The sequence below is a fragment of the Microtus ochrogaster genome, linkage group LG1, assembly GCF_000317375.1.
Source record: "Microtus ochrogaster isolate Prairie Vole_2 linkage group LG1, MicOch1.0, whole genome shotgun sequence".
Lineage (NCBI taxonomy): Eukaryota > Metazoa > Chordata > Mammalia > Rodentia > Cricetidae > Microtus > Microtus ochrogaster.
In genome coordinates this window covers 57,170,955-57,185,447 of record NC_022027.1, presented here as the reverse complement: position 1 = coordinate 57,185,447, position 14,493 = coordinate 57,170,955, and the positions used below count along the sequence as shown (strand labels likewise).

Below are 14,493 nucleotides of genomic sequence, written 5' to 3'. Positions count from 1 at the left end.
TCTGGTGATTTCCACTTTTATTTTTTTGGGTCACAGTCTACTGAACCTGAAGTTTATCGATTATCTGGCTAGGAAGTTCAGGGATCTGCCTGCGAGTGTCCTCCCTTTCCCACCCTCCACTGGGGTTGCAAGCATTGGCCCCATGCTGAGCTTTGACGTGGGTAATAGATGGATCCAGACTCAGATTCTTGTGTGTGCATAGCAAAGGCTTTCCTGACCGAGCTGACTTCTCATCACCTAGTTTTAAATGTTGATGAAGGACTAGCTTACAGTTGTACTTCCATGGATTCTGCATTTGGTAACCCAAGTTCATGTAAACTGTCTTCTGTATTTTCTTCTACTTTTACTTTGTTGTTGTTGTTAAGAGAGATGACTCCTCATGATAGTTGTGGCTCCCCTCAAACTCTTGGGTTCAGTTGATACTGAATTTACTTGTATGTGTACAAGACCAGAGTTTGAGAAATTTTTTTAAGATTTATTTTTATTTTATTTGATGGGTATGAATGTTTTGCCTACATGTATGTATGTATGTATACTACATGCATGCCTGATGCTCATTGAGGTCAGAGAGGGCCTTGGACCTGGAACTGGAGTTTCAGACAGCTGTGTGCATGTTTGGTTGTTCTATAGCATTGGTTAAAATAACTCTCTTTTATTTTTGTTTCATTTCTTTGAGACAGAGCCTCTCTGTTGTGTAGCTCTGGCTGTCCAGAAACTCCCTATGTGGGCCACATCCAGCTCTTTTCTTTGCCTGATCAGCTACTCTTCCATAACTACTTAGACACTTTAGTTAATGTCAGTTGTTTACAGATGTTGGGTCTGTGTCTGCACTCCATTTTGTTCTGTTCATCTATTATTTGGTCTTAAGGTTGTACTGTATTGCCTTATTTATTATAGTTTTGTAATAGGTTTGGAAATCAGATGTAGTCTCCTGTGGTAGTTTGAGAATGCCCTACAAGATCATATATTTCAATGCTGGTCCCTAATTGGTGGGACTGTCTTGGAAAAGATTAGGAGATGTGTCACTGTGAGCAACTTTGACTTTTCAAAAGGCCCAGAGGGAAGATATATTTACTTTTATTAAAAACAACAACAACAACAACAACAACCCAAATAAAGTGTCAGACCCGAAGACCTAGCATCCCCCACCCCCTGTTTTGCTGGCCACTGTATCATTTCTCTGTCCTCTGCAGGAGTTGGTAAGGAAGTTGTGTGTTTTACAAGTCTAAAGAAAAAGTAATTGACAGAATTGCTGCCTGTGATACCACAGTGTAAGACACTGTCCTTAAGCATATGTGATTGATCCTTCCTATGTGGAGATTCTACTTTAATTGTGTCTTTAACTGTCTGATTTAAGAGACACAAAAATGGGAGCAATATTTTAGAAAATTAAAATGTAAGAAACATGAGAATAGAAAATTATTTTCCTTTACATGGTTTTATTGCAACTATTTCTTTAAAAAAGTAAATGTGCATGGCAACCTCAGAAAAATGTGAAGAAATGGCTTAGTCCAATATTAAAGATTTGTTTGAAGAAAGTTAATAATTGATAGACTTAGGTTAAAATAGGACAGTTTTTTTTTGGTTTGTGTTAAAATGTGTTTTTCATATTAAGAATACAAAGGCCTTGGCAGAGATGAATTTGAGGAGGTGAGTCTCAAGTGTGATGGTGTATTTTAGTTCAGGGCGATACTACTGTTTTAAAGCTGACATTTTAGTTCAGGGCGATACTACTGTTTTAAAGCTGACATTTTAGTTCAGGGGATAGTACTGTTTTAAAGCTGACATTTTAGTTCAGGGCGATACTACTGTTTTAAAGCTGACATTTTAGTTCAGGGGATAGTGCTGTTTTAAAGCTGACGTTTTAGTTCAGGGGATAGTACTGTTTTAAAGCTGACATTTTAGTTCAGGGCGATGATAGTAGTGTTTTAAAGCTGACATTAACTACCTATTTGATTTAAGGTTTTGTTTCAGCCATCTTTATTTCCTTTTACTTACTTCAGTTTTCCTATTTAGCATATCCTTCAAGGAGAGAGATACTACAGTGATAAAACAACCATTTTTATACGAGGTATATTTTTGTTTTTAAAATATGATTACCATGAGTCTCTGTCCACATTAGAGCTCCACTGCTTAGTGTTTTAGCACTGACCCCATGGCTGCTGGGCACTGCAGTGCGCCTCGTCTTAGACTTGCTGTTAGGTGTAAACTGTAAACTATACCAGAATTTGAAGGCTTGTTTTGAAAAGGTAATATAATGTTAATTTTAAGAAAATTTGAGCACGTGTTAAAATGATGTTTTATTTTTTGAAATGACTTGTTTAAATTGAAGAAAGTAGCTCTATGTGCTGGACCATGCTTGTAACTCTAGCACTTTGAAGGCAGAAGGATCACCATAAGTTCTAGGTCAGCTTGGGCTATAAAGCAGAACCAGTCTCAAAATAAACAAATCTAAATAAATAAAATAATATATTATAAAAATTAGTCACTTTTTGAACTTTCAAGATGTAGCTGCTGCCTGGAACTTTTAGAATTGTGTAAGTGACTTGCATTATATTTCTGTACAGTCTGGTCTCCATTGTCTAATGTTCATTAAATACTTAAGAACTTAAAAAACCAGCATTACCTCAGTTTCCTTAAGGATACTCTCTATAAAATATCCAGCAAAATTCATTAATAAATGAAAAGGTTTCAAGCAAAACAGAGCCATCTCTCTAGCTGTGTGTGTGTATACATACATGTGTATATATATGCGCACACATGTATGTAAACAACAATACATCATGTATGTGTGTATATATATATACACACACACGTATACAACAGGAAAAACACCACTTCATTTGAATTGGTTTGGTTTTTAAGTTTTTTTTCTCTCTATTGTGAAGGCAGGATTTTATTTAGAGTCTCACACCGTAGCTCAGAATTTTCTAGTACTTACTGTGTAATGTAAGAGGCTGGTCATAAAGTCATGGTAACAACTCAGGCCTCAGCCTCTGTAGTGGCATCTTATATTTTATATTTATGTTTAATAAATAAAGCTTGTCTGAGGATCAGAAAAGTAAAACAGCCACACCGGCCAGCCTTGCAGACCAGGCATCAGTGACACACGTTTAATCCCAGTAGCCACACTAGCTTGCCATAGAAACCAGGCTATAGTGGTGCATGCCCTTAATCCAGAACTAGAGAGGATTAGAAAATGAGAGGTGACAGCTCTTAGGCTCAGCCTCATTCTGAGATCCCTGGAGGCAGGATCGCCGTTTTTTGGGCTGAGGTCGAGGTAAGAGCCAGAGGCTGGCTGCTTTGCTTTTCTGGTCTTCGGGTTGAACCCCAATATCTGTCTCTGAATCTTCATTAACCGAGCTTCAAGCTTCCTCGTGCTGGGGTTACAGGTGTCGGCTGTCATTCCTGGCTCAGGATGGCTGGTTTACTCCTCAGTTCTTTCTGTAAAGAATCTTGGACTGGAGCTGTCATTTTAAAGAAACAAAGCAAAGAAATTGGTTTTTCAGATCTATCATTTTTGCACTTCTTTTGTGTTAATTCTATTATTTTTTTTATTGATTAGAGAGGAATTTTATGTGTCACCAGGAAAGCATGTGACCCCTGTGAGTTAGGCATGTAGTTTTGTTTGATCTGAATGTTTGTGACTGCAAAACTCCTTCTTATGTTGAACCTAATCTGAAATATAATAAAGTCAGACCTTTGGAAAGCTCTGTTCTCATGGGTGGAATTAATGCTTTTTAAAAAAGAGACTTTACGGAGTTTTGGCAGCATCTGTCATGTGAACACGTTAACAGAGGCACTGTTAGTTAGAAATGTCCTCGTCAGATTTGAATATTAGTGCTTATATTTTGGACTTCCCAACTTCAGAACTGTGAACAATAAATACCCGTTATTTATGAATTACCCTTTTTTCTTTTCTTTTCTTTTCTTTTCTTTTCCTTTTTTTGGTTTTTTCGAGACAGGGTTTCTCTGTGGCTTTGGAGCCTGTCCTGGAACTCGCTCTGTAGACCAGGCTGGTCTCGAACTCACAGAGATCCGCCTGCCTCTGCCTCCCCCTAGTGCTGGGATGAATTACCCTTTTTTCAAAATAAATTCTAACTATTTGTTAGGGCAGACCCAGGTAGACTTTAATGAGCCAGATTCTACTGATTTGCCGACCATTTAATTGACAGGTGATTTCCTTTCTGCCAGCCTGTTTCACATCTTGTTTTGTTGTGATATTAGAGACCTTGGAACCCCATGCTGGAAACACTGTTCACTTTGTGATAAGACTCTGCGGTTACTGCCAGAATAGTTAGAAAATTTTCCATACGTTTCCCGCCTTAGTTCTTCATAAACTCTTAGCGGTTTGCAGATCCCCAGGTGGCGAGCTGACTGGTTCTGTTGTGTTTGCTCTGATAACCACAGGAAACAGTGAGCCAAATCTCAGTTGCCAAATTTCTGTGGTCTTTACCTTTTTCTTCTCTGAACTTTAGGCTTGTGTTTCACACTGCTGTTGGCACCGCCTATAAGGACGTCTTCCAAGTGCGTCAAGGCACAAATATTGATTCCTGAAAACTTTTCTTCTGTTGATACTGTTTTAATTCCTTGAGTTTCATCCATGTATGTAGTATAGCTCGACCATGTGTATGTACCTCTTCCTCATCTCACTCCTAAAATCCTTTTCCCCAGAAAGTTTCTTCATCTACTAGGATTTCTCGCATGAGGATGAATGTGGCTTATTCCCTGGCATATGGGCAACTGACCTCCGAGGAAAGTGACTCCCCTTGCCCTCGTAGCCCTTCTGTGATGTTCCCTGGGCCTTAGGGGAGGTCCTAGAGATATTCCATTTATGGCTGAGCATTTAGTAGTCGCTTAGGCTAACACACACTAACGCACGCGCACATACACACAGCAGAAAGGAGTTTCTCTAGGGCTGAGCAGCAGTATTCTCAGGGCAGCCTGGTTGCCAGCTGCAGGTTGGGGTAGGATGAGAGTGGTGCCCAGGGCTACTTTGTACTTTTCAGTTACAGTGTTACACAGAGTTTTTGTTTTTAATGTCTTTTTGCATGAAGGTATCCTTATACAAAGTAAACAACCTCTACTTTCAAAACAAACCTAATTAAAAGCCCAAACAAAAACTGCTGTTCCCTGTAAGTCCCATGAAGCCTGTGCTGATACACTTTCCTGACAAAGGTAAAGTCTTGGTGCTGCTCAGTTCTCAGAACCCAAGATACAAAGTTCATCTGTTAGAGATAAAACCTAAACTACCCTCCCTTTTATAGTATTTCCCGATTCTCTACTTCATGTAGGATGTGTGGTAAACAAAGTAAGTAAGTTTTAGAGGACCGTCTCTGTGGCACAGACTTCCAGTGACGCTGCATCCCAGTTTCCAGGCTCATTAAGTTTGTCCTCTGTCACTATTGTAATTTCTTAATTATGTTGAAATTACATAGTCATCTATCTGTTTTGGGGGCATTTTTAAGTTATTCACCCATTTAACAGTAATAAATGAGATGATTCTAATTATATATTTTTATAAAGCCTACATATTAAGGCTTTCTTGAATGCCGTGTATAAATAGAATTCTTTATCATTAGATGACAGACCTAGGGAAAGCACTGTTGGATGTCTCCTAACGTGTAAGCGTTAAAGTGTGCGTATGCAACCTTCCGGGCTCTAAACCTACACACTGTATAAGTAACGTAGTTAATTTATCTAAACAGAAAAGGCGCACAGACAAATGCAGCATCAGAGTTAACAGTGGCCTGCTTGTGTATTGCATTTACCACACACATCTTGCAGGCTCTGAGCCAGTGAGTGGACGTGAAGGCCTGAATGCTGCACTGATGTGGGATTTATATATACACACATAATACACTCTGTAGTCAAGACATATGACTGTTGGCTCATTCATTCATTGTGCAGTCTCACACAGAGCCCTGCCTGCAGACCAGGCTGACCTGAACAGTGTTGGGATTACAGATGTGTGCCACAGTGCCTGGCTGTGCTACATTAGATCTACATTTTCTTTCCTTTAAACTTTTTTTTTTGTCTTCTTGTTTTTTGGAGGACGAGCATTGAGACAGTCTCATTGCGTGGTTCAAGCTGGCCTTGACCTTGTGACCTCCTATGTCAGCCTCCCAGTACTGAGATTGCAGGTATATTTTGCCACACTGGAAACTTGATATTTTTGCCCGCCTTCCTTTTTTTTTCTTTGAGACAGGATTTCTCTGCAGCTTTAGAGCCTGTCCTGGAACTAGCTCTTGTAGACCAGGCTGGCCTCGAACTCACAGAGCTGTCTGCCTGTGCCTCCCGAGTGCTGGGATTAAAGGAGTGTGCCACTACCGCTCAGCTTAGTTGTTGGCTCTTATGCATATAAAAACTGGCTTAAAACAATGTACAAGTGTACAAAAATATCTTTTTATTATCATATAAATTTTAAACTTTAAAAATTTGCTTAAAATTTGGTTAAAAAGACACGTGCATATAAGCACAGGCAAACAGGTGTACATGCATGCATGCATCTATTAGCCTAGGCCTGTCCCACTGGAAGGTCTGCAGAGGCAGTTAAATTGTGTAGCGACGTCCTTTCCACACTCACACCAAAACCAAAATCAAACAAAACGTAAGCAATGCTTTTCTTCTGGAATCTGCCCTGAGGCTGCTTTATAAAGGATTACTTTTCCCCTTTTACATCGGTAGTAGTATACTTTAAAATGATGATAAGAGGGTTTAGTGTAGTCAGTATGCAAGCCAGCAACATAGTTTCTATTTTGTCTCTATTCATGGCAGTTAAAAACTGGGATTTATTCAGCTTTGTATAAAGATTCATTTTTAAGAACCTGATGCCTAGAAAACATCAACACGACTGAAGACTGGCTTTGTTTTTCAGTTACATTAGGAAAAGAATCATGTTTCAGACATACAGTTGACATATTTCAAGGTTTTACTAGAGTATGGATGGGGGAAGACTTCAAAAAACCACACACACAATCTACACACAGCATGCTCATGCGCACACGCACGCACACACACACAAGCTACATACTGCACGCACTCACACACCAAAAGCTACATACACAGCATAATTTAAAATTGGGTTGACATCCAGTAAAAGTTAGTGCAAAGTAATTATGGAGACACCTAACTGTACAATGGTGTTGTTTTCTAAGTTTAGTCAAAATAATTATGGAGACATCCTAACTGTACAATGGTGTTGTTTTCTAAGTTTAGTCAAAGTTTTTTTTTTTTTTAACTCAGTACCAGTATTGTTATTGTGTTTTATGTATGTACCAAAGAATGCCATGAGGTTTGGGTATAATGCAACTTAGTTTCATTAACAAAGCAGGTTTCTTATTTAAGCTTTTTTTCCTCAGAGGCTATATGTTATTTCATAAGGCTATAAACTTATGCCTCTATCATATTTAATAAAATTACCTTTTTTCTATTTTTGAGATGGTATTTCTGTGTAGCCTTGGCTGTCCTGAAACTCACTCTGTAGGCCAGGCTGCCCTCGAACTCACAGAGATCCACCTGCCTCTGCCTCCTGAGTGCTGGGATTAAAGGCACGCTCCACCATGCCTGGCTAAAATTACTTTTAAGGTGTCTTTTTAGTTATAAACTGAAGTTGTTTCATGATTTGAAAATGTGATCGATCTAAATAAAAGCATGTAAAGACTGAATGAAAAATCTACTAATTTCAACCAAATAAGGTTCTTAAAGCGAAAATACCAACTCACACAAAATGTAGGCAGTGGCTGGAGCTGTTAGGTTAACATTTATGCAGGGGCTGGAACAGTTATCACACAGACCATCGTTTATGCAAGTCTGGAACTGTTGGCTTATTACGCAGATTAACATAATGCAGTGGCTGGAATAGAGTTTATTACACAGATTAACATTTATGCAGTGGCTGGAATAGAGTTTATTACACAGATTAACATGTAATGTCTGGATAATTGGTTTATTACACAGATTATCATTTATGCAATGGCTGGAACAGTTGATTATTACACAGATTAACATTTATGTAATGATGGAGGAGTTGGTTTATTACATAGATTAATCATTTTTTAATGCACAAGCTACAAAGGAGCAATTGGGTCTTTATACAGAGTTTTTTTTCATCAAATAGAATTTTTACCCTTAAATCCAAATGGATTAAGCAGTTAACATAAGAAAAATAAGTACTATTAGCGATCTGTATGTATCTACCGAGAAGCCACAAATATACCAAGGAACATGGAGAGAAAGACTGAAAGAAAGGAAGTTGAGTTGGGATATAAAGAATTTGGGAACAAAGCCAATTGCACTTTATAGATTAATAGCACCAATCTATTTTTCTTGACCAATTAGACCTTAAAATACCGGAGGTGGGTTGGATTTAATCTGGTTGGTTTTAGGGTTCATCTAATTCTAGGTGTTATGGAATAAAACGAATACAGAAACTTTCACATTATTCACCCAGCTTTTCATAACTTTTTAAAATTTAAATGGCTTCCACTTAAAGGCAGTCTCACCGTCTCCTACCGGCTGATGGAGCTTTACCCCTTCTAAGCAGTGTGGTGCACCACCACCCCTCACACTGTGGCTATTCACATTAAGTCAATGAGGAAAACTTTTAATCTCACATCTTGGTTACTGTGCTAGGAGACAGTGTTGGTACAGAAGTACAGCTTGCAGCAGTACTGTGTCAGGTGAAAAACCTGCACCGGGAAGGATGAAGCAGGTGCAGCGTGGTTCATAGCAAACAGTCCAGTGGGAACCAGAAGGCCTTCTCCTTCCGAGTTCCCCTAGCCTTGACGTGTAGAGGATATCCAATAATCTCTTTAGTCACATGGCGTACTTCTGAGTCCATTCCCGAGCTGTTCTGTTGTACTTTTCCCTGTCTGTCTTGTAGATCTGAGCAATCTCAGGCACGAGGGGATCATCTGGGTTGGGGTCACACAGCAGGGAGCTGATGGACAGAAGCACTTTTGAAATAGTCAGTGCTGGAGACCACTGTGAGCGAAGGATATCAAGACAAATGCTGCCGTTACTGTTGACGTTTGGATGATAAATTCTTGTTGTAAATTCGACCTTAGGTGGCTTGAAGGGGTACTCTGTTGGGAAATCAATCGTCAGGAAAAATGCTCCGCCCTGATAGGGGCTGTCATTCGGCCCCAGGATGGTAGCTTGCCAGTGGAACATGTCTTCCCCGACAGGACCTGCGGAACACTGTGCTGGGGGATCCTGCGCCAGGTCGTTCAGTTCCTTGTGGATTCTCTTCAGAGCCATGGTGGGCGGAAGGCTGTCTTGGTGGGCCCCTGGTGGAATGAGGCAGGGCCCGAGGTTGCCTTGTCGGCTGTGGATCAGCTGCCGAAGAGGAGGTGGGCAGTTCTGGCCTGGCCCCGGCAGGATGTGCAGAGGGCCGAGGCCCGCTCAGCTTCCGGTCCAGCCACAGTGGACGCAATATCTGTCTTCACATCGGTTGGCACATCACCCTGCAGCCGCCCCCTTTGTGCTGCCGCAGAAGCGGTCTCTTCTTCCGAGACCGAAGAGACCGAAGCCTCGCCTCCGCGGATCCCTCCGCCGGAGCCCCTGTCTGGGCTCGTGCCGACAGCCTGGCCGCAGCCTGGTGCCACAGACCGACGCAGACAGGACAGCCTGGGAGGGTGACAGTTGGTCGGGGATGATGTGATTGGTAGCATAGTAGGGTTTTTCTTTTGTAACATCACCATCATCATAAAGTCATAATGTATTGTGCTATGATGTCGTGATGCAGCTGTCACCAGGTTACCAAATTACCCTTGGTTTTCTTTGAACAAACTGTGGATGAATGCAGTTCTCTGAGAAGAGACTTGATGTATCACCTATTCCACAAATGTTTCAGATCTCAGACAGAGGACTTCTTCATTTTTTAACAAAAGAATTTTATTTTATTTTTTTAAAGATTTTTTAAGAGAATTTCAAGTGCAGGTAAGTGTTCACACCTCTTCTCTTTACACAGGGTACCAAAATAATCTTTCACTAAGTAATTCAAATCATTTTAAACATTTTGGAAAGTTTGCAGTAATAAAAGGCATTTACATTTTCAGTGTCAACTCTATGCCTTCTTGCTTTCTTTTTTTAATATTTATTTATTAATTATATATACAGTGTTCTGCCTGCTTGCATATACACCAGGTCTCATTACAGATGGTTGTGAGCAACCATGCGGATGCTGGGAATTGAACTCAGGACCTCTGGAAGAGCAGGCAGTACTCTTAACCACCAAGCAATCCCTCTAGCCCCCTTCTTGCTTTCTTTAGGAAACAAACAGGCGAATAAAAAATCAAATCAGAATAAACAGCAAAAACTAAAAAGCACAAGAAACACAGATATAAAAACAAAACCCATAATAACACAAAATTGGAAGCCATAATACACAAGAAAAAAAACCAGGAAGATAACAAAAAAACTGCTCAAAGCAGCATGAGACAAAAAAAAAATCATAAAATACCATTGTTAGTTAGTGTTGGTCACCTAGTGCTGAGCATGGACGTTCCCCTAGGTGTGGGCCCGTGGTAGGAAACTGATTTTCCCGTTGCAAGTTCAGTGGGAGAGAACTTCTAGGCTAGGGGCTGGAGATCATGTTCACGACACCTCTCGGCTCGGGGACCTTATCTGACCTGGACGGTGCAGACTCCGCTGCGTGCACAGCACAAGCCCTGTGGGTCTTTCTGCCTCCTTTTCCACGTAGTGCTGAAGACATCCCATTCAGGACTGAGTGTCCAGGGTCGTTCACTGTTTGTACATTATCCAGATTGGGTCTCTGTATTAGTTCTGTCTACTGCAAGGAAGCCTCTCTGATGCTGAACACTGATCTGTGTGCGCAGCAGAATGTCATGAAAGCTCATTCTGTTGCTATGTTACTTTAGCAGAACAAGTGTTTGGTTTTCCTGTGGGCCTGTGGCCTATCTACTATTAGAGCAGTGTCAGGCTTGGGTTCCATCTCATGGAGTTGGTTCACAACGTTTGTACTATTGCACTAGCATTTTATGCAGGCAGGGCACTAGTCCCATGGGAATGGAACCCATTCCTGGCACTGGAAGTATGATTTGATGATGAGAGATGTTTAGCTGGGGCACTCCATTTAGATTTCTTTTTTTTTTTTTTTAAGATTCATTCATTTATTACATATACAGTGTTCTGCTTGCATGTATGGTTGCAGGCCAGAAGAAGGCACCAGATCTCATTGCAGATGGTTGTGAGCCACCATGTGGTTTCTGGGAATTGAACTCAGGACCTTTGGAAGAGCAGTCAGTGCTCTTAACCTCTGAGCCATCTCTCCAGCCCTAGATTTCTTTTTATATATACGTATATAAATTTCTTTAAGTAGTTTCTGTAGAAATAGGTTTCTTAGAACCCTTCAAATGACCCTTAATATTCGGTGTCCTTCCTTGACATTCCACCCTTTTGTTTCAGCCCCCCAACTGTCTCCCTGTAACTATATATCCTGGATCTACTTGGAGTAGAGTCTTGGGCAAGGACCTAGCTATAGTTTTAGTTGCTTTCTTCTGTATACAGCTATTGAGTTTGGCCAGCATCATTTGTTGAAGATGCTATCTTTTTACAGTGTGTATTTTTTCCTCCTTTGTCAAGAATTGGGTGTCCATAGGTGTATGGATTTATGTCTGGGTCTTCAGTTTGATTCCATGCTGCTTTAATTGCTCTCAGTTTGTAGTACAACTAGAAATCTGGGATGGCGACACCTTCAGCAGTTGTTCTGTTATTCAGGATTGACCATTTTCACCACATTAATCCTACCGATCAATGAATGGGGGAAATCTCTCCATTGTTTTATATCTTCTTTGATTTCTTTATTTAGTATCTCAAAATTTTTGTTATGCAAGGGTTTCGCTTGAGTGGTTAGAGTTATTGCAAGTTTGTGTGTGTATTTATTTTCTGAGGCTGTTGTAAGGGCACTGTTTCCCTGATTTCTTTCTCAGTCTGTTATTTGTGTATGGGAAGGCTTCTGATTTTTGTATGTTCATTTTGTATCCTGTTTCTTCGCTGAAAGTGTTTACCAGCTGTAGAAGTTTCCTGGTAGTTTTTAGGGTCATTTGCATATAAAATCATATCATCTGCAAATAAAGATACTTTGACTTTTTCATATTTCTGTCTCCTTGATCTCCTTCCATTGTCTAATTGTTCTAGCTAAGACTTCCAAGTACTGTCTTGAAGAAGTATGGAGAAAGTGGACAGCCTTGTCTTGTTGCAGATTTTGGTAGAAATACTTTGAGTTTCTCTCCATTTAAATTGACGATGACTGTGGGCTTACTGTGGATTGCCTTTATTGTGTTGAGGTATGTCCCTACTCTCTCCAGAGCTTTTACCATGAAGGAATGTTGGTTTTTGTCAAAGGCCTTTCCATCTAATGATATGATCATGTGGTTTTTGCTTTTCAGTCTGTTTTATGGTAGATTTCATCTATCAATTTACATGTGTAGAATCATCCCTGTCTGGGATGAGGCCTACTTGATAATTGTGAATAATCTTTTTGGTATGTTCTTGGATTTAGTTTGCAATAAAAAGTACTTTATTGAGAATTTTTACATTATGTTCATAAGGGTAATTGAACATAGATTATCTTTTTCATTGGTCTTTATGTGGTTTAAGTAACTTGCCTCATAAAATGAATTGGGCAGTATTCCTTCTGTTCTCTTGTGGGTAATAATTTGAGGAATATTGGTGTTTACTCTTTGAAAGTCTGGTACAATTCTGCACTAAAACCATCTGGCCCTGGGCGTTTTTGGTTGATAAACTTTTAATGACTGATTCTATTTCACCAGGGGTTATAGATCTGTTTAAATTGCTTATCTGATCTTGATTTAACTTTGGTAGGTGGCCTGTTTTACAATTTGGTGGAGTTCAGGTTTTTAAATTAAGTACTTAGGCCGGGCGATGGTGGCACACGCCTTTAATCCCAGCGCTCGGGAGGCAGAGGCAGGTGGATCTCTGTGAGTTCGAGACCAGCCTGGTCTACAGAGCTAGTGCCAGGACAGGCTCCAAAGCCACAGAGAAACCCTGTCTCGAAATACCAAAAACAAACAAACAAACAAATAAATAAATAAATAAAGTACTTAGAATTTTCTGGATTTCCTCAGTGTCTGTTATTATGTCCCTCTTGATCTCTAATTTTGTTAATTTGGATCTTCTCTCTCCACAATTTAGTTAATTTGGCAAAGTGTTTATCTTACTGAGTATTCTCACAAACCAATTCTTTCTTTCCTTAAACTTTGTATTTGTTTATTTTTAATTGGATGATTTTAACTCTGAGTTTGATTATTCCTTGCTGTCTCTTCTTTTTTGGGTATTTCTTCTTTCTGTTGTACAGCTTTCTAAGTTGATACTAATTTGCTTAGATGATATCTTTCCCGTGGTTTTTAGGGAGGCACTTAGTGTTATGAAACTTGCCTCTTAGGACTACCTCGATGACACCCATAGTTTTGTGTTTATTTTTATTCAGGCCCCCACCCCCCAGGTAGAGTTTCTCTGTGTAACAGCCCTAGCTATTCTGAACTAGCTCTGTAGACCAGGCTGGCCTCAAACTCATAGTTTGCCTGCCTCTGCCTCCCAAGTGCTGGGATTAAAGGTGCTTCACCTCCCAACCTCATTCAGTTCTTAAATGTTTTTAATTTCCTTCTTGATTTCTGTCTTGGTCCATTTTTCAGTAGTGTGTTGTTCAGTTTCCATGAGTTTATACACTTTCTGTTATTGACATCCAGCTTTAGTCTGTGGTGGTCTGATGGGATGCAGAGTGTTTTCTTGTATCTTCAGTTCTCTTGTATCTGCTGAGACTTGCTTGTGTTCAGTTTTGGAGAATGTCCCACAGGCTGCTGAGAAGAAAGCATATTCTTTGGTGTTGGGGTGAACACCTGCTAAGTGTATTTTGTTTGTGATGTTATTAAACTCCAACATTTCTGTTTAGTTTTTGTCTGGATGATTTATTACTGAGAGTGGATATTGAAGTTACTCGCTATCCTTGTGTGATTTTAGCTGTAATAGTGCGAAGCACGATTAATAAAATCTCAGAGACAGAAATTGGGCTTCAGCCTGAGGTCAGAAAAGTAAAACAGCCAGCCAGTCCAAAATAGCAATCCTGCCTCCAGGAATCTCAGATGAGACTGTGTCTGAGAGCTGCCTCCTCCTGTTTTATAGTCTTCCCTAGGGCTGGGATTAAGGGTGTGCACCACCACTCCTGGTTTGTGTGGCAAATTAGTGTGTCTACTCAGATTAAAGGTGTGTGTCATTGTGGCTACTGGTATTAAAGATGTGTGTCTCCACTGCCTGGTCTGTAAGGCTGGCCAGTGTGGCTCTTACTTTTCTGACCTTTAGGCAAGTTTTATTAGTACACACAAATGCCACTACAGGGCCGGGCGGTGGTGGTGCACGCCTTTAATCCCAGCACTCGGGAGGCAGAGGCAGACGGATCTCTGTGAGTTCGAGGCCAGCCTGGTCTACAGAGCTAGTTCCAGGACAGGCTCC

The 14,493-nt window shown here is 40.3% G+C and overlaps 2 protein-coding genes across 6 annotated transcripts in view; one reads left to right on the top strand and one right to left on the bottom strand.

Annotated features, from left to right (window-relative positions):
- Window positions 1–14,493, top strand: part of Evi5 (ecotropic viral integration site 5) — a 139,187-nt gene that overhangs the window by 38,817 nt on the left and 85,877 nt on the right. The gene's annotated exons all lie outside the window — the stretch shown is intronic.
- On the bottom strand, window positions 8,592–9,261 carry LOC102002867 (ubiquitin-conjugating enzyme E2 D2B). Its single transcript, XM_005359649.2, has one exon. The coding sequence runs from the start codon at window positions 9,259–9,261 to the stop codon at window positions 8,818–8,820; it is 444 nt and encodes a 147-aa protein (XP_005359706.1). The 3' UTR covers window positions 8,592–8,817.